This window comes from Pan paniscus, chromosome 19, assembly GCF_029289425.2.
Source record: "Pan paniscus chromosome 19, NHGRI_mPanPan1-v2.0_pri, whole genome shotgun sequence".
In the NCBI taxonomy this organism is placed as follows: Eukaryota; Metazoa; Chordata; class Mammalia; order Primates; family Hominidae; genus Pan; species Pan paniscus.
In genome coordinates this window covers 11,063,220-11,083,896 of record NC_073268.2, presented here as the reverse complement: position 1 = coordinate 11,083,896, position 20,677 = coordinate 11,063,220, and the positions used below count along the sequence as shown (strand labels likewise).

Genomic DNA, 20,677 nt, shown 5'->3' with positions numbered 1-20,677 from the left:
TTGACATCCCCACTGCAGGGGTAAACGAAAGAGAGGTTAAGTAACTCAGTTAAGGTTCTGCAGGGATGTAGGAGAACCTAGGCCTGAGACCCATGTTTCTCATTCCAAGTCTAGTGTTTTTCACAGGACAATAGGGTGCCTCTCTGTTATTTTTGGTCTTCTTCACAGTTCTAGTTTTGCTCTTTCAGAATTCACATAAACAGCCATTACAGTGTGCTCAGGAAACAAACATGCATACAAACCAAATACATGGTGGAAAAATAAAATATGAATGCTTCCTAATATTTAATAAACCCACTGAATGTTCTTCCTTTAAGAGCTTATAATGCAGAGATAGAGAAAGCAAAATAACCACATCAAATCTACGCTTAAAATGACTGTTCTAATAGAAAAAAAAAGCTCCTGTAGGCTTTGACTGTCTGTCCACATCCATGTACACTGAACACTTCAGACGGTGTAGAGATGATGAAAACACACGTAAAAGTAAACAGATGACAGTTGTTTAGTTGCTTTGGTTTTAAGAGCAGTAACTATGGTGAATTATTAACACTCTACTATGCTTGGTTTCTTTTCTGCTGATTTGTAGTTTGTTCTGTCCTTTGCCCTAGTCTCTTTGGAAATGCTGCTTCAGTTATTTACTCGTAGCTGGCACAAATGACTTGCATTTTGAAGCTTGTTTTATGGAATTTTAACAGATCAGCACTTTGAAGCACATTTCACATTCATAAATAAAGTTTCTCTTACATGTCAAAATGAATAACTTTTTTGAGAGTTAATGAATTGCAGCAATTATTTCCCATACTTACCTTGTTTTTTGTGTACAGAGTTTGTCTTCTGTGGAAAGCTTTATTAGGAAAAAGGAGAGCATTTCCTCAGAACTAGAGCAACAGAGGCTTTTCATACTCTTATACCAAGTTAACTTCCGAAAGATTTTTAACTCCCTGTTTCCCAAAGTGTACTTGATTTTTGGGATGACCCAAAAAACCACACTTTTTTATTAGTTCTCAGCGAACTGATAGTATACGAAGTGAAACCCTTTCGAATTGTCACTATCTCATTATTAAGTTGAATATATAATATTCTGAAGTACTTAAAAGAGTAAGCATAACTTCCAGCATTACAAATGTTTTGTGGGATAGAGTTGCCTGATGTATTAATAAAATAATGTAGTTTAAAACAAAAGGAGGCCAGGTGTGGTCTCATGCTTGTAATCCCAGCACTTTGGGAGGCCGAGGTGGGCGGATCACTTAAGGTCAGGAGTTCGAGACCATCCTGGCCAACATGGTGAAACGCCGTCTCTACTAAAAATACAAAATTACCTGGGCGTGGTGGCGGGTGCCTGTAATCCTAGTTACTCAGGAGGCTGAGGCAGGAGAATCACTTGAACCTGGAAGGCGGAGGTTGCAGTGAGCTGAGATTGTGCCATTGCACTCCAACCTGGGGAACAAGAGCGAAACTCCGTCTCAAAAACAAAACAAAACAAAACAAAAGGAGAGCAAAGTTTTACTTCACAGTCATGGCTGTCCAGTAGATCACTGCCAGAAATTTTGTAGGAGACAAATTTAAGGTGGGTTGTTTCCCAGATGGTATGATTGGGGGATAAGAAGGGTTTTTTGTTAAATATTATACATAAGATGTCTCATACATAATGTGATGTTCAGTAGTTATGTAATCAAACTACTTTTACTACTTTAATTTTCTCCTTCCCTGTGACCCATCCTGACCAACTTTCCAGGTGGAAATAAATAAGCAGAACAAGACAAGTATAAAACAGATTAAGTTTATAAACTGCTAGCAAAGATTCTATATTGCTCATGTCTGCAGTCCCTACAGAAGTAATCGGCTTAAGGTGTTTTTTTTTTTTTAAATGAAAAATCTATTTTTGGGGTGGGTGGGTGAGTGTTGTAAATGTATGCACATCCGTTTGTAGATATCAAGTCAAAATCTGCTTCCCTGAAGCTTCTATTCATGTTTTGGGTAACTCCTCTCTGGAACCATGATAAATAACAAGTTTTATTTTTATTGTTCAAGTCTTCTTCTTCCCAAAATAAAAGATGGCCCTATTCCTTGAAAGCTGTTCCTTACTCTGGCATTCAAGGTCTGCTATTATCTGGTCTCAGTCTACATCTAATATTATTTTCTAACACTCTTCTTTACTTGAGCTAGTTTTAAAGCAACTACTAAAATGTCTGTGGTCTTATAGGCCTAGGCCTTTACTAACAATCTTCCTTTCATCTCTAAGCCCTTCCCTATCCCAGTCTTCAAATGGTTAGAAGATACGGTAACAACAAAACATGGTCTTTGAACTCAGACAGCTCTAGAATCCACTACCTGGCCCATAGTAAGTTCCGGATAAATGGCAGCTACTGTTACTCAAATTAAATAAGGGCTAACATTTACTGGGTGCCAGGATTGTCTATTTCATCTTCTAGTATTTTTAGGGCGATTGTTGTTATTGTTCTTTTACTGGTAGGTCCAGAGGGTGTTCAGTAAGTAACTTGCCCAAGGTCACAGGGCCAGGAATCCACAGTCCTCTTTGCCAGGAAGCCTGGAGCTCAACGCCCAGGGTCGCACACCACGCGGCTCCCCCTGCAGAGCGTCTCTGCGGCTCACGGGCGCTTCCCTCCCGCAAGCTCCCGCAGCCCCGGCGCTGCCTCGCTGACGGCTCTCCGCCTTCCATGGCCGCCATCTGAACCTGGGCTTCAGCTCTGTCCCCAGCCTCCTGGGGACTCAGATTCCCTGACCCTCATCCGACCCAGAAATTGAGCCAGACACCTCGGGTGGCCTTCGAGTCCATCTCTGGGCACACTCTGGGTGGCCACCAGCATCTAACAAACGGATGTCTGGACCCTAAGGGCCAGGGGGTGCGGGGAAGTGGGGCACACTTTTTAGACGATGGTGGGGCTGAGGCCGGTTGGGCAGGAGATCTGCCTCTGTCTCTCCAGTCACAGGACAGTCTCCTTTCCTCTCTGGGCAAAACTCTAAGGAGCTGGAGCCATCCCTGCGCCCACAGTGTGAGAACGCCAAGGAAGCGCGTTAACGTCATCGCGCCCGGCCAAGGGCGGCCGGGCAGGCAGCGAAGATGCCATCGCGCCGAGGTGGCGGCCACTGCGCCTGCGCGGTCCACGGCGCCTGCGCACAGCCCGATTCCCGCGCTTTCTTCGCGGGCGGGAAGGGCGGCGGTTGCTGACGGGGCTGCCTGGACGACGGTTGACGGAGGCGAGGGAAACTGAGGGCGAAAGTTGTGTGTCGTGTTGGCAGGAGGGCCTAGAAGGGAAAGACTGTGCGTTGATACCAAACTGCCCCCACTCCGTGGGCGGGTCAGGAGAGGCCTTTGGAAGAGCGTCTCAACTCTGACTGGAGCCTCTTCTCTCCCACCGCGGTCAGGAGCCAAAACAGGCCGCCATTTGAGGCCGTGGTTTTTGTGAGTGTTGTGTGTGGGTGGTGGGGTGTGTGTGTGTGCAGATTGAGCACACTTTTTGCACACCAATGCCACCAACCCCATTACTAACGCCACTTAGGTCCATTTGGGAGCTGGGATTGGGGGTAAATGAGGGTCCCCGCCCTCAGGATCAATGGTCCCGCGGGTGGAATGTTACACTTAAAAATATTGTTGTTGTTTATTCTGTTTGTTTGATCCTGAGAAACATAATAGCCCTCGTAAGCCCCTCTAAATATAGGATGTGAGTTGCGCCGGTAGAGAAAGTGGCAGAATCCCTGTTGTGGCTCCTAGGATGGCGCCAAGAATATTTTCCTTTCCTTTCCTTTCCCTTCCTTCCTTCCTTCCTTTCCCTCCCTCCCTTCCTCCCTCTCTCCATTTTTTTCCTAGAGTCTCGCTCTGTCGCCCAGGCTGGAGTGCAGTGGCGTGATCTCGGCTCACTGCAACCTCCGCCTCCCGGGTTCAAGTGATTCTCCTGTCTCAGCCTCCCAAGTAGCAGAGACTACAGGCACGCACCACCATGCCCGGGTAATTTTTGTATTTTCAGTAGAGACGGGGTTTCACCTTGTTGGTCAGGCTGGTCTTGAACTCCCGACCTCAGGTGACCCACTTGCCTTGGCCTCCCGAAGTGCTGGGATCACAGGCATGAGCCACTGCACCTGGCCACCAGGAATATTTTCTAAAGGGTCCATCTCTTCTACCCAGCTTCAAGCCTAAGATGTGGAAACAAAACAGAGGCAGCACCTGACCTCGTGTTTCCCAAGTTGTTTTTTTTGAGACGGAGTCTCGCTCTGTCGCCCCGGCTGGAGTGCAGAGCGGCACAATCTCCGCTCACTGCAACCTCCGCCTCCCGAGTTCATGCCATTCTCCTGCCTCAGCCTCACGAGTAGCTGGGACCACAGGTGCCCGCCACCACGCCCGGCTAATTTTTTTGTATTTTTTAGTAGAGACGGGGTTTCCCCGTGTTAGCCAGGATGGTCTCGATCTGATCTCGTGATCGGCCCGTCTCGGCCTCCCAAAGTGCTGGGATTACAGGCGTGAGCCACTGCACCCGGCCTGTTTCCCAAGTTTTATTTTTACAAACGATATTTGAAAGTTAACACCTCGGCCTGACTTGCATTATTGCTTAGTTGTGTATGTGTCGGTCTGTCTGTCTCATTGGGTTGTGAATTTGGAACAGAAGTTACCTGGTTTGGGTTTGTATCTTGCCTCTTCTTGCAGTGGGCAAGTGTTCGTTGAATTAGATTGGGGTTGAAATGTGTTAAGGGGCTAAACGTGCAAAATTACAAGAGAAATTCTATTGTAAAAGAAGAAAACTAAGGAAAAACTTGTTTCACTTGTTGAAGTTGTGGAAATGGAGTGGAAACTTGTCATTACAATTATTCTAGATATAAAGGGAGGACTTGGTCTTTCTTTCTTTTTTTTTTTTTTTTTTTGAGATGGAGTCTGGGTCTTGTTGCCCAGGCTGGAGTGCAGTGGCATGATCTCGGCTCACTGCACCCTCGGCCTCTCGGGCTCAAGCGATTCTCCTGCCTCAGCCTCCCGAGTAGCTGGGATTACAGGCGCCCGCCACCACTCCCGGCTAATTTTGTATTTTTAGTAGAGATGGGCTTTTGCCATGTTGGCCAGGCTGGTCTTGAACTCCTGACCTCAGGAAGACTTAGTCTTTGATATTATATAATCCAGGCATTTCAAACTGATGCAAAGGCAGATGACCTGCACAATGCCTTAAAGTGGGGCATGGGGGAAGTTCCCGGTGGCTAAATACTGTGTTTCCTCCTTGGCCTTGGAAGCATGTGTGTTTGCCAACGCTGTGGTCCATTTTCCTCTTTGTAGGTGTGGTTCAGAATTCTCTTTGTGGGTGTGGGATTCTGAAATAAATTACATATACTGTGTGAAAAAATGCACATATGTTTACGAAGCAAGGTTACAGTTGCCCTAGTCATAACTTAATTTGAACAGGGTTGGAAAAGTGGATTATGGTGTAAACTCTTAGAAAGCAAAGGACTCCCTAAAGTGTTTACGTGATCAGGTTTGAGAGTAGTTTAAAACCATAATTTCAGTAATCACTGGGCTGAGGATTGGGTTTTATAGTTGAGACAATATGAGTTATAAGTTTCTTTCTTTGCAGGTCTAGTGGGACAATGTCATATTATAAATTTGGAATGCTGAAGAGAAAATTATAGATTTTGATATTGAAGGAAATGAAGCGAAGCCTAAATGAAAATTCAGCTCGAAGTACAGCAGGTATTGAACAACTTTTTATTTTTAAATTTTCTGTATAGCATATAAAGCTTGTATAGTTTATAGATATAACATTGGAAATACATTTAAAATAGATTGAACAGTTAATCTAGCCTCTTTACTTTTTAGGTCCAAGGAAGTAAAATAACTTACTCAAGACAAAACATTTAGTGGTAGAGGTGGGAATAAGATCAAAGTTTCTTAGATTTATTTTGATATTCTTTCTACAAATTCGATGTGCTTGAGTTATTCTATGCTTTAAAACTGAAAACAAAGAAATAGATCTATTTTTGTTTGTATTTGTGACTTACTTGTTAAAAATACTTCCGGAAGCACTTCTGTCTTTCTAATAGCTTCTCCTATCATTTTTGCTTTCCCAATTTATTAGTATAAAGACAGACGGCAAGGATGATGAGAACCAGGGGAATGATGATGCATAATGAAGATAATAGTAACTATTATTTATGGTGGATTAACTGTATTCAAGACATTAATTATATATATTAATTTATTTAATCTTTACACCAATACCCCGAGATAGGTTATTATAATCATTTCTGTTGTTCAGATGAGAAAACCAAGGCTAAAAGAGGTTAAATAAGTAATCCATGAAGTAGCAGAATCAGAATTTGAACCTAGGAATCTGGCTCTTAGTCCATGCTCTTAATCATTATGCTATCAGTATATGTCATATTGGCACAAAGAGTTTAGGGAAATTGCCCAAGATCATACTCTGAAGTTGTAATTCAAACCTACTTTGAAGTCATAATTCAAGACCTAGGCGGTCTGATTCCAGAGCCCACATAATTCTCCCAGCCTTTCATCAGAGACTGTTCACAGAGTCTGTATTTGCCTGTAGAACAATTGATGATGACCAGTTAGAGAATGGTACAGTGGCAAGAGATCCAAACCGATATTTAGGAATCTTGTCCTATCTAGATTCTTCCACTGACTTGCTCTATAGCAATGCACAAGCTTTTTGAACTTCTTTTCCCTTCGAGTTCCCTAAGTTTCAAAGTTTATATTTTGTGACTTTTGGCCTGAATTGAGATCCTAGATCCGCCGTCTGGAGGAATTGGTAGTAGTATTTATTCTCATTTGGACTGGATATTATTACTCTTTAAGGCATTCTCAAAATGATCCACAAAATATGTAATTACAGATACCTGAGGTGCTTGTTAAAATGCAGAGTTTTGAGTTCCAGGCTAAATCTATTGAAATAAAATCTATGAGAGTGGAGTCTAGGAACCTGCACATTAAGCAGAATTCCAGATAAATCTTAGTCCAATGAAACTTTGAGAACCAAGGCCCAAAAGGGTGTGCCACTATTGTCCAAAGCATGGTTCAGAGTTTGGTTCTTCCTCACCTCTGTTGTACTTCAAAGGTCCCCTGCAGTTGATATGGTAACAGGCAAGCACAGGAGGGGGATAAGGAAAACAAAAAGTGGATTTGGAAAGGTTGGGGGATGAGGGGGGAGATGGGAATTACTTCCATATGGGAGGAATTAAAACTGTTAGGGTAGAATAAGAAAAGTTTTTTGAAGAAACAAATTAGGCTATTCAGGATCTTAAAAAGAATGTAAAAATCAATCTAAGGTTATAGAAATCTATAAGTATATTAGCATATAGAAGTAGATAAATTTAAAGTGTGTATTATTATATACTAGTAATTATTTTACAACTAGATCTGCTTATTTGTCTATTATGTACTAATTTATTGGTACATTCAATTTAGGCTGTTTGCCTGTTCCATTGTTCAATCAGAAAAAGAGGAACAGACAGCCATTAACTTCTAATCCACTTAAAGATGATTCAGGTATCAGTACCCCTTCTGACAATTATGATTTTCCTCCTCTACCTACAGGTAAGAAAATTAATAAGGTAAAAATTTTCAGGAAATACAAAACTAGGATTATAGAAAATTGTAATTTATATTATAATGAAAATAGAAAGTTTATTTTTTCTTCTTTCCATTATCCACATATAGAAATTACATAGCACTTTCTGAACATTCCAGGTCAGGAGTTTAAGTTTCCTTATCTACAAGGGTGGCTTAGCATTTAAATGGAGTATCTTAGATTTGGAGTCTTTGTTCTAATAAAGTAGTAACATATATTGTAAAAAATATTTTTTCTTTCTCAAAATTCACGTGGATATTGTGTTATAGCCTATACATTTGGTGGTAAAGAATGGAAACACTTGAATTGCCTAAGGAGTGGGGATAAGTGTGCATGGGAACACAGGAAAAATGGGAAAAAAAGGATAGATTTTAGGAAGTGCAGATGCCTGGAAATATCTGGTGCCTGGCCGTAGTCTTTTTCTCTTTTTATGGCATTTTTGCCTTCATTCATTTGTTAGCTGTTTATGGTCCAAATGTGATCCCCCCCAATTTATATGTTGAAACTTAATTGCTGGTGTGATAGTATTAAGATGTGGGGCCTTCAGGAGGTAATTAAGTCATGAGGGCAGAGCCCTCATAAATGAGATTAGTGACTTTATAAAAGGTATGAGGGAGCTTTTCCGTCCTTCTGTCATGTGAGGACACAGTAAGAAGCCTTGACTTCCCAGCCTCCAAAACTGAGAAATACATTTATTTATCATATTTATAAATAACCCGTTCTAAAGTATTTTGTTATAGTAGAGTCCAAAGGGACTAAGACACACCTTCATCCAGTTGGCTTCCTTATAGCTTCAACTGGCACATGAGCTAAGTTGCCCTTCCTGTGAGTTTGCATAACCTTTTAGTTCTAGTTCTCAGAGGTCACCGGTAGACTGCCCTCTGGATCTCTTAATTCACATCCTAGAGACAGCTTGTGATTCAGCTCATCTTTTAAGTCAGGCCACTGAAATCCTGGCTTAGGTTGGGGTTAGGCCTCTTACCTCTGAACCAGTTAGCTGAGGTTTGGTGGGTGCTGGGAGGTCTTAATGGTTGTTGTTGACTTTTTACTTTCCTCTGGAAGAGGAATGGGCAGGCAGACATTCTGAAGTATACGTGGTACATGCTGGTTATATACATTTACATTTTGGGGGCACATTTTAAAAATCATTAATAGGATCTTATATAGCTAGAATTTAAAAATATCTCTGATATAGCAATACTTGTATTGTTAATTTCATCCAGTGTGCTCCCATAGACTTTAATATACTTCTAAATCTGTATTTTGTTTAAAGAAAACAAAATATATAAAAGATATATTTGAAGAATTTTAAGTATGAAGTTCATGTGTTTCCAATTTTTGTGTATAAAAATCATAAATTCACATGGATATGCACAACTGGGCATTTATCTGGTCATACTCCACCATTTAAAAAACATTCCGTCATTTAAAATATTTTTATAAGTAGCATGAATGTTGACCTTGAAAAATTGAGCTACTCCATAAGGAAATGTGTGTCCTCCTGAAGTACTTCAAGCTCGGACCAGGGTTACTATTTGTCAGAAATAGTAGTTTTCCTGTATTGGGTAAGAGATAGGACTGCATCAGTGTTTTTTAAAAATGTTTGTCTTGATCCATTAATCAGTCTGAGGTATAATTGATCTTTGAAAAAAGAAATAGAAGAGAATAGAGTAGAATCGAAAATACAGCCATGCACTGCATAACCATGTTTTGGTCAATCACACCACCTGTGTGATGGTGGTGCCATTACAAATATAATGGAGCTGAAACATTTCTATCTCCTGGTGACATAGTAGCTGTCATAATGTCATAGCACAGTTTATTTTTTTTTATAAATGTAGCCTAAATGTATGGTGTGTTTAGTGTACAGTAGTATATACAGTAATGTCCTAGGCCTTTGTATTCACGCACCACTTAATCACTAACTCACCCAGAGCAACTTTCAGTCCTGCAAGCTCCACTTATGGTAAGTGCCCTCTTAGGTGTATTGGTTTTTATCTTTTATATTTTTACTGTACCTTTTCTATGTTTAGATACGTTTAGATACACAAATACTATTATGTTACAATCGCCTATGGTATTGAGTACAGTAACATGTTGCACAAGTTTGTAGCCTAGGAACAATAGGCTGTAACATATAGCCTAGGTGTGTAGCAAGCTGTACTCTCCAGCTTTGTGTAAGTACACTCTATATTGTTTGCACAACAAACTCACCTAACAATGCATTTCTTAGACTGTATCCCTGTCATTAAGTGACACATGACTGTGTCACTGTGTATCACACATATTAAGGATAAGATTTGATGATGAAGTTTTATATTCTTTTTTCTCCTTTCTCTATCTCTTTATCTCTGTCTCACACATATATCATGCATGTATATGTTCTGAGTTATGATGTATTTCTTTCTGTGGGTGAGATTTTAAAAGTTCAGTAAACATTGGATTAGATGAAATTCATGTTACAAAGTTAAAGATACTATACTAGAACTGATTGTAGAAAAGATACAGATTAAATTATCTTTGCTTAAAATACAACGGATAAGAAAGACATCTATAAAAATTAATAAAGCAGGCTGTGACAGGTTTTCCAACAAGTACTGTTGAAGAAATCCATATATTCAAGTGTTTTCTTCTTCAAGTTTTCAAACCCCCCAAATTAAATAAGTATGAAGTTGTCATTTTGAAAAATACTACCTATCTTACTTTTATCTATGTTACTTATGTCTTTTGAGATTGGGCCTGGGAAGCTGTGAATCCAGAGTTGGCTCCTGTAATGAAAACAGTGGACACCGGGTATGTGGAGAAATATAAACCATTGGATGTGTGTCTGTTACTAACTGATGTTGTTCTTCTATGTATATCTTAATTTCTCAATTTGAAAGCAAACTATTAATATTTAACAAGACATATTCCCTTGAAAGGCAAATACCACATTCAGTTTCTCGTCCTCTGAGAAGTCAAGATTCTGTCTTTAACTCTATTCAATCAAATACTGGAAGAAGCCAGGGTGGTTGGAGGTGAGTCTACTTAAAATTTCTTTCTTCTTCTATTCCTTCTCATTTTCCTGTCTTCCTCTTCATTCTTCCCTCCTCCTTCACTTCGTTGTTTCTCAGACAGAATTACATTTAGGAAATTTCTATAAATAACAACTATGGCAGTATTAATTATGTTTTATGAAAGAGCTTAAGAGAACATGCATGTAAAACTTAAAAAATATGTAAATTTCACAGTGATTATGCTTCAAAAGATTCTTAATATGACAATGAAATTTCTGCCAATATTCATTGCTATGAATTTATGATTTTGCTTATGGGTTATTAATGATTTAATTGACAATAGACAGGAATCATATCTTAGTATTGATTATATTTAGGAATTGAGAACCAATTAGAGTGCTCAGTCTTATCCTGTAAGACAGCCGGCTTCAAGGTAAACAGAATGGCAGAAGAAAGAAAAATGGAGGCTGCGATGCATATGCATCTGCAATAGTAGGGGCTCAAGAAATGAAGAAGCTGGTCAAAAAGATGGTGAGGGTTCTTGCCATAAGGACCAAAGCTTAATGTTTAAATAGTATGAAAAAATTGATAGAAAAAGAGCATGGATTTTTCTTGGTTGGATTTTAGTAGCCTTGGATAAATGGCAATATTGAAGGAAATAATTTTGGAAACAAAGTGCTGGGAAAACAACACCAAATCAGTCACTGTTAAGTGCTTCAATATGTTATTTCAATAATCCTTACAACAACCATATGAAGTTAATACTATTCTCATTTTTATTATATAAAGATATCATATTTTTTTAAAAGGGGGAACTTTTTATATAGTTGTTAATAAATACACTGAAATAATATATTTATTTAAAAATTAGTTTTGATTTTATTATTCATGCTAGTTTCCCCAGGACCAGTCCATCAGTTTCTTCATAACAAGGCCTTAAAACTAGGCCTGTTCAGTGGTTTGGGATGGTTCTTAGAGACATTGTTCCAACTGCAGGAGCTAGAAGAAAATCCATTCTGACAAGCATTAGACAGATAATTAGGTAAACAGATTGTAATCTGGACAGGCAGCCAGTATTGGGTATTACAATTTGAATTAACACATGATCTGTCAGACTGTTGGAATACAACAGGAAATCCAGGAGTAGAGAACATTTAAAAATCCATGCAGGCAGTTGGTAATCTGCTGAAGATCTTTTGAACCAGGTAAAGGACTAATCTTCAGGTTTAGAGTCCAGGCTACAGTTGCCAGATTTAGCAAATAAAAATAAAGGATGCCCAGTTAAATTTGAATTTCAGGTAATCAGGAATTTTTTAGTATGTGTCACAGCCAATATTTTGGACATACTTATACCAAAAATTTGTTACTTACTTGAAATGCAAATGTAACTGGCCATCCTGTATTGTTTCTAGCAGCCTAGTCTATACTTTCTTGGGACATGGAGTTTTCAAGAGCAAAGTACACTCTTATTCTTATAGATACTGTGTTATTAGACACATTATCAATATAGATTTCATTCACCAGAATTAGGATATGGACAATTAGTAAGATTAGTAAGGATGAGCTTCTTTGCCAAAGCTCCTACAATTGGCTTTAGACTCTGAAGAGACATTGAGCTTGTACTTTTAGTAGTTAAGACATCTCAGTTGAGGAGTTGAGGTGATATGAGGACTTTTAACATTTTTAATCTTTTTTTTTTTTTTTTTTTTTGAGACTGGATCTTGCCATGTTGCCCAGGCTGGAGTGCAGTGGCATGATCATAGCTCATTGCAACCTTGAATTCCTGGGCTTAAACAATCCTCCTACCTCAGCCTTCTGAGTAGGTGGGACTGACTATAGGTTTGCACCACCATGCCTGGCTAATTTTTACATTTTTAGTGGAGATGAGGCCTTGCTATGTTGCCCAGGCTGGTCTTGAACTCCTGGGCTCAAGTGATTCCCTCACCTCAGCCTCCCAAAGTGCTGGGATTACAGGCATACACTATTGTGCTCGGTGAGATGAAGGCTTTAGAAGCTGAGAACTGAACACAACCTGGCAAACGGGTTCAGATAAATGCATAAATTTTAAGGGAAGTTAGGGATATTATTTTTTTCTAAAATAACTTACTATTCTCATTATGAAAATAATAGAATAATTCTAGAAAAAAGGTAAAAAGAAAGTTATTCATAGTTGCACTGATCCAGAGTTAATCATTAATTTATTTTTGAACAGAAAAAAGCCATTTCACCTTTTTTGAGTCTTATGTCTTTATCCATGGGAAAAAAATTGAACTAGATGATATCTAAGGTTCCTTCAGTGCTCAATATATATTGTGGATAAAACACACAGTTCTGATGTATTTATATAACTTTGTGCTGTCTTGTCTATCACTACCAAGAAAACCCTTGATTAAGGATTTTACAAATACATGAATTTATCTAACGTGCTTGTATGTGGAATACTTAGAATGCCTATTGCTCTGATTCACCCAGAATTGTTTTCTTATTACACATCATGTCTTTCAACCATTCTTGTTACACAGATCTATTATAAAAGTTTAATAATGTAAAATAGTATATAACTTAAGTCAGTAATTCATAAAAGGAGGTGGCAGGCCCCCAATATCCATATAACTAAATTTTTAAACTTTGAGATCTCCTTCAACTTGCTCAGGATGGCCAAAGATATGAGGAATATTTTCTTTTGGACTCTATTTGCCTCTGGAACACTCTCTTGACAGTCTCATCCTTGTTAACAGTTCTGACTGCAGTTGAATATTGTATTTCTATTGTTATCTTAAAACAATTTTAATTAGGGCCAGATGCAGTGGCTCACACCTGTAATCTCGGCACTTTGGGAGGCGGAGGCGGGCGGATCACTTGAGGTCAGGAGTTTGAGACCAGCCTGGCCAACATGGGGAAACCCCGTCTCTACCAAAAAAAATACAAAAATTAGCCAGGCGTGGTGGCGCATGCCTGTAATCCCAGCTACTTGGGAGGCTGAGGCAGTAGAATCATTGGAACCTGGGAGGCGGAGGTTGCAGTGAGCTGAGATCCTGCCACTGCACTCCAGCCTGGGTGACAAAGTGAGATCCTGTTTCAAAAAAAGTATTTTTTTAAAAAAATTATATATATTTAAGGTGTACAACCTGATATTTTAATATGCATATACATAGTGACCTGATTTCAGTCAAGCTAATTAACATATCCATCTCTTCACATAATTACCATTTTTTTCTTGTAGCGAGAACACTTAAGATCTACCTTCTAAGTGATTTTCATCTGTATAACACAGTATTATTAACTATAGTCCTCATGCTCTACATTAGATCTCTAGAATTTACTCATTCTATGTAACTGAAAGTTTGTACCGTTTGACTGACATCACCTTATTTCTCCCACCTCTTCACCCCTGGTAACCACTATTCAACGCTCTGCTTCTGTGAGTTTGATTTGTAAAGATCCCACATATAAGTAAGCACATATAGTATTTTTCTTTCTGTTTCTGACTTATTTCACTTAGCATAACATCCTCTAGGTTCATCCATGTTGTCAAAAATGGCAGGATTTACTTCTTTTTAATGTCTGAATAGTATTCCGTTATCCCTTTATGTTACATTTGTTAGTCCATTTATCTGTCACTTACATTGTTTACGTATCTTGGAATTTTTTTTTTTTTTTTTTTGGCGAAGTTTCGTTCTTGTTGCCCAGGCAATGGCAACAAGACAATGTGAGTACAATGGTGTGATCTTGGCTCACTGCAACCTCTGCCTCCTGGGATCAAGTGATTCTACTGCCTCAGCCTCTCAAGTAGCTGGGATTATAGGCATGTGCCACTATGCCTGGCTAATTTCGTATTTTAGTAGAGATGGGATTTCACCATGTTGGCCAGGCTGGTCTCCAACTCCTGACCTCATGTGATCCACCTGCCTCAGCCTCCCAAAGTGCTGGGATCACAGGTGTGAGCCACTGTGCCTGGCCCTCTTGGCTACTGTGAATAATACTGCAATGAATCTGGAAATGCAGATATCTCTTTGAGATACTAATTTCATTTCCTTTGGATATACATCCAGAAGTGGAATTGTTAGATTATATAGTAGTTCTGTTTTTAATTTTTTGAGGAACTTCCATACTGTTTTTCATAATGGCTGTACCAAGTTACATTTCCACCAAGAGTGTACAAGGATTGCCTTTTTTCTGCACCCTCGCCAACACTTGTTATCTTTTGAATTTTTGATGACAGCTATCCTAACAAGTGTGAATTGATAATATATCATTGTAGTTTTGATTTGCATTTTCCTGATGATTAGTGATGTTGAGCACCTTTTTATATACCTATTGGCCATCTGTGTGTCTTCTTTAGAAAAATGTCTATTTAGGTTCTTTGCCCATCTTTAAATTGTGTTGTTTTTTGTTACTGAGTTCTGTGAATTCCTTAAATATTTTGGATATTAACTACTTATCAGTTATATAGTTTGCCAAAATTTTCTCCCATGCTATAGATTGTCTTTTCACTCTGTTGATTATTTCCTTTACTGTGCAGAAGCTCTTTAGTTTGATGGAGTTCTCAAATATTTACTTTTGCTTTTGTTGACTGTGCTTTTGGTGTCATATTAAAAAAAGTCATTTACAAGACCAATGTCAAGGAGCTTGTTTTCTACGTTTTTTCCTAAGAGTTTTATGGTTTCAGTTCTTATATTTAAGTCTTTAATCTATGTTGAGTTGATTTTTGTATATGGTGTAAGGTAAGGGTCCAATTCCATTATTCTGCATCTGGATATCCAGTTTTTCCAACACTATTTGTGGCAGAGACTTTTTTCCCATTGTGTGTTCTCACTTTTGTTGAAAATCAATTAAATGTAAATGTAAATGTATGGGTTTATTTCTGGGCTCTCTACTGTGTTCTGTTGATCTATGTGCCTGTTTTAATACCAGTACCATACTGTTTTGATTACTGTAGCTTTTAGGTATAACTTGAAATCAGGAAGTGTGATGGCTGCAGCTTTGTTCTTTCTCAAGATTGTTTTGGCTATTCAGAGTCTTTTGTGGTTCCATATGAATTTTAGGATTGTTTTTTCTATTTCTGTGAAAAATATCATTGAAATTTTGATAGGGATTGAATTGAGTCTGTAGATCACTTTGGGTAGTTTGGACATTTAACAATATCAATTCTTGTACATTGATTTTGTATCCTGAGACTTTGCTGAAGTTGCTTATCAGCTTAAGGAGATTTTGGGCTGAGACAATGGGGTTTTCTAGATATACAATCATGTCGTCTGCAAACAGGGACAATTTGACTTCCTCTTTTCCTAATTGAATACCCTTTATTTCCTTCTCCTGCCTAATTGCCCTGGCCAGAACTTCCAACACTATGTTGAATAGGAGTGGTGAGAGAGGGCATCCCTGTCTTGTGCCAGTTTTCAAAGGGAATGCTTCCAGTTTTTGCCCATTCAGTATGATATTGGCTGTAGGTTTGTCATAGATAGCTCTTATTATTTTGAGATACGTCCCATCAATACCTAATTTATTGAGAGTTTTTAGCATGAAGGGTTGTTGAATTTTGTCAAAGGCCTTTTCTGCATCTATTGAGATAATCATGTGGTTTTTGTCTTTGGTTCTGTTTATATGCTGGATTACATTTATTGATTTGCATATATTGAACCAGCCTTGCATCCCAGGGATGAAGCCCACTTGATCATGGTGGATAAGCCTTTTGATATGCTGCTGGATTCGGTTTGCCAGTATTTTATTGAGGATTTTTGCATCAATGTTCATCAAGGATATTGGTCTAAAATTCTCTTTTTTGGTTATGTCTCTGCCCGGCTTTGGTATCAGGATGATGCTGGCCTCATAAAATGAGTTAGGGAGGAATCCCTCTTTTTCTATTGATTGGAATAGTTTCAGAAGGAATGGTACCAGCTCCTCCTTGTACTTCTGGTAGAATTCGGCTGTGAATCCATCTGGTCTTGAACTCTTTTTGGTTGGTAAGCTATTGATTATTGCCACAATTTCAGATCCTGTTATTGGTCTATTCAGAGATTCAACTACTTCCTGGTTTAGTCTTGGGAGACTGTATGTGTCAAGGAATTTATCCATTTCTTCTAGATTTTCTAGTTTATTTGCGTAGAGGTGTTTGTAGTATTCTCTGATGGTAGTTTGTATTTCTGTGGGATTGGTGGTGATATCCCCTTTATCACTTTTTATTGCATCTATTTGATTCTTCTCTCTTTTTTTCTTTATTAGTCTTGGTAGCAGTCTATCAATTTTGTTGATCCTTTCAAAAAACCAGCTCCTGGATTCATTAATTTTTTGAAGGGTTTTTTTGGTCTCTATTTCCTTCAGTTCTGCTCTGATTTTAGTTATTTCTTGCCTTCTGCTAGCTTTTGAATGTGTTTGCTCTTGCTTTTCTAGTTCTTTTAATTGTGAAGCATTCTTATACACCAATAACAGACAAACAGAGAGCCAAATCATGAGTGAACTCCCATTCACAATTGCTTCAAAGAGAATAAAATACCTAGGAATCCAACTTACAAGGGACATGAAGGACCTCTTCAAGGAGAACTACAAACCACTGCTCAATGAAATAAAAGAGGATACAAACAAATGGAAGAACATTCCATGCTCATGGGTAGGAAGAATCAATATCATGAAAATGGCCATACTGCCCAAGGTAATTTATAGATTCAATGCCATCCCCATCAAGCTACCAATGACTTTCTTCACAGAATTGGAAAAAACTACTTTAAAGTTCATATGGAACCAAAAAAGAGCCCGCATCACCAAGTCAATCCTAAGCCAAAAGAACAAAGCTGGAGGCATCACACTACCTGACTTCAAACTATACTACAAGGCTACAGTAACCAAAACAGCATGGTACTGGTACCAAAACAGAGATATAGATCAATGGAACAGAACAGAGCCCTCAGAAATAATGCCGCATATCCACACCTATCTGATCTTTGACAAACCTGAGAAAAACAAGCAATGAGGAAAGGATTCCCTATTTAATAAATGGTGCTGGGAAAACTGGCTAGCCATATGTAGAAAGCCGAAACTGGATCCCTTCCTTACACCTTATACAAAAATTAATTCAAGATGGATTAAAGACTTAAACGTTAGACCTAAAACCATAAAAACCCTAGAAGAAAACCTAGGCATTACCATTCAGGACATAGGCATGGGCAAGGACTTCATGTCCAAAACACCAAAAGCAATGGCAACAAAAGCCAAAATTGACAAACGGGATCTAATTAAACTAAAGAGCTTCTGCACAGGAAAAGAAGCTACCATCAGAGTGAACAGGCAACCTACAAAATGGGAGAAAATTTTCTCAACTTACTCATCTGACAAAGGGCTAATATCCAGAATCTACAATGAACTCAAACAAATTTACAAGAAAAAAACAAACAACCCCATCAAAAAGTGGGCAAAGGATATGAACAGACACTTCTCAAAAGAAGACATTTGTGCAGCCAAAAGACACATGAAAAAATGCTCATCATCACTGGCCATCAGAGAAATGCAAATCAAAACTAGATCTAGAACTAGATCTAGAACTAGATCTAGATCTAGAACTAGAACTAGAACTAGAACTACCCTTTGACCCAGCCATCCCATTACTGGGTATATACCCAAAGGACTATAAATCATGCTGCTATAAAGACACATGCACATGTATGTTTATTGCGGCACTATTCACAATAGCAAAGACTTGGAACCAACCCAAATGTCCAACAATGATAGACTGGATTAAGAAAATGTGGCACATATACACCATGGAATACTATGCAGCCATAAAAAATGATGAGTTATGTCCTTTGTAGGGACATGGATGAAACTGGAAATCATCACTCTCAGTAAACTATCGCAAGGACAAAAAACCAAACACGGCATGTTCTCACTCATAGATGGGAATTGAACAATGAGAACATATGGACACAGGAAGGGGAACATCACACTCTGGGGACTGTTGTGGGGTTGGGGGAGGGGGGAGGGATAGCATTAGGAGATATACCTAATGCTAAATGATGAGTTAATGGGTGCAGCACACCAGCATGGCACATGTATACATATGTAACTAACCTGCACATTGTGCACATGTACCCTAAAACTTAAAGTATAATAATAATAATAATAATAATAATAAATAAATAAATAAATAAATATCAATTCTTCAAATCCATGACACAGGATTTTTCATTTATTTTGTCTTCAGTTTTTTTTTTTAATCAGTGTTTTATATTTTTTAGTGTATAGACCTTTCTCCATCTTGGTCATTTATTCCTAAGTATTTTATTCTTTTTGGTGTTATTGTAAATGGGATCATTCTCTTGGTTTCCTTTTGGGATATCTATTGTTGGTGTAAAGAAATGCTCCTGATTTTTGTATGTTGATTTTGTATCCTGCAACTTTACTGAATTCATTTTTTATTTCTAACAGTTTCTTAATGGAGTTTTTAGGGTTTTCTACATACAAGATCATGTCATCTGCAAACAGAGACATTTACTTCATCCTTTCCAATTTGCACGCCTTTTATTTCCTTTTCTTGGCTAATTGATTGGCTAGGACTTCCAAGACTAGTTGAGTATTCCTTATCTGAAATATTTGGGATCAGAAATGTTTCAGATTTTTTTGGAGTTTGGAATATTTGCAGAATACCTACCAGTTGAGTATCCTAAATTTGATAATTCAAAATCTGAAATGCTTCAGTGAGCATTTCCATTGAGCATCATGTTGTTGCTCAAAAAGTTTCAAATTTTGGAGCATTTTGAGTTTTGGATTTTCAGATTTAGAATGCCCAGCCTGTAACTATGTTTGAATAGAAGTGGTAAGAGTGGGCATCCTTGCGTCGTACTGGATCTTTGAAAAAAAACTTTCAGTTTTCCCCCATTATGATGTTAGCTGTGGGAATTTTGCAAATGACCTTTATTGTGTTGGAGTATGTTCCTTGTATACTTATTTTTTTTAGAGTAAACTGAATGGATGTTGAACTTTGTCAGATGCTTTTTCTGCATCTACTTTTGTCTTTAATTCTGCTACTGTGGAGTATAACGTTGATTGATTTGCATATGTTAAACCAACCTTGCATCCCAGAAATAAATCCCAGTTAATCATGGTGTATAATTTTGTTTAAAAATATTTCAACTTTCACTTTAAGTATAAGGGGTACATGTGCAGATTTGTTTACATGGGAATATTGTGTGATGCTAAGGTTTGAAGTATGGATCCTGTCACCTCACCCATGAAGTGAGCAGAGTACTTGACAGGTAATTTTTTTGATGTGCTGTTGAATTTGCCTTGCTAGTATTTATTGAGGATTTTTGCATCTATGTTCTTTAGTGATATTGGCCTGTAGTTTTCTAGCAGTGTCTTTGTTTGATTTTGATATCAGTGATGCTAGTCTCATAAAATGAATTTGGAAGTGGAATTCCCTCTTGTTTTATGAAAGAATTTCAGAAAGATTGGTATTAATTTGTCTTTGAATGTTTGACAGAAATCACTGTGAAGTCATCTGGTCCTGGGCTTTTCTTTGTTGAGAGGTTTTTGATTACTTCTTTAATCTCCTTATTATTGGTCTGTTTAGGCTTTCTACCTCTTCTTGATTCAATCTTGGTAAGTTGCTTGTTTCTAGGTATTTATCCATTTCTTCTGTGTTATCCAATTTGTTGTCATATAATGTTCATAATAGTCCCTGATGATCTTTTTTATTTCTGAGAAATCCATTGTATGTCTCCTCTTTCATTTATTTAAATCTTCTTTTTTCTTTTTTTTAGTCTATGTAAGGGGCTGTCAACTTTATCTTTTCAAAAAAATAAGCTCTTAGTTTTTCTTTTTTTTTTTTTTTGAGACGGAATCTCACTCTGTTGCCAGGCTGGAGTGCAGTGGCACGATCTCGGCTCACTGCAACCTCCGCTCTTGGGTTCAAGCAATTCTCCTGTCTCAGCCTCCTGAGTAGCTGGGACTACAAGCCTGCCCCACCATGCCCAGCTAATTTTTGTATTTTTAGTAGAGACGGGGTTTCACCATGTTGGCCAGGATGGTCTCGATCTCTTGGCCTTGTGATCCGCCTGCCTCAGCCTCCCAAAGTGCTGGGATTACAGGTGTGAGCCACCTCGCCCAGTC

At 38.4% G+C, this 20,677-nt stretch overlaps 1 protein-coding gene across 11 annotated transcripts in view; it reads left to right on the top strand.

Annotated features, from left to right (window-relative positions):
- Positions 1–20,677, top strand: part of SPATA22 (spermatogenesis associated 22) — a 411,549-nt gene that overhangs the window by 39,486 nt on the left and 351,386 nt on the right. For 8 of the 11 annotated variants that reach the window (XR_008621653.2, XM_034941280.3, XM_055101368.2 and 5 more), the window contains exons 2-5: positions 5,571–5,686; positions 7,418–7,546; positions 10,313–10,373; positions 10,502–10,597. Coding sequence is in view for 10 of the 11 variants with exons in the window: in XM_034941280.3 (XP_034797171.2) it covers positions 5,644–5,686; positions 7,418–7,546; positions 10,313–10,373; positions 10,502–10,597 (329 nt within the window). In the remaining variant the exon portion in view is untranslated. The remainder of the gene's footprint in view (positions 1–5,570; positions 5,687–7,417; positions 7,547–10,312; positions 10,374–10,501; positions 10,598–20,677) is intronic. The other 3 variants (XM_055101370.2, XM_055101369.2, XM_034941286.3) reach the window with 1 other exon arrangement.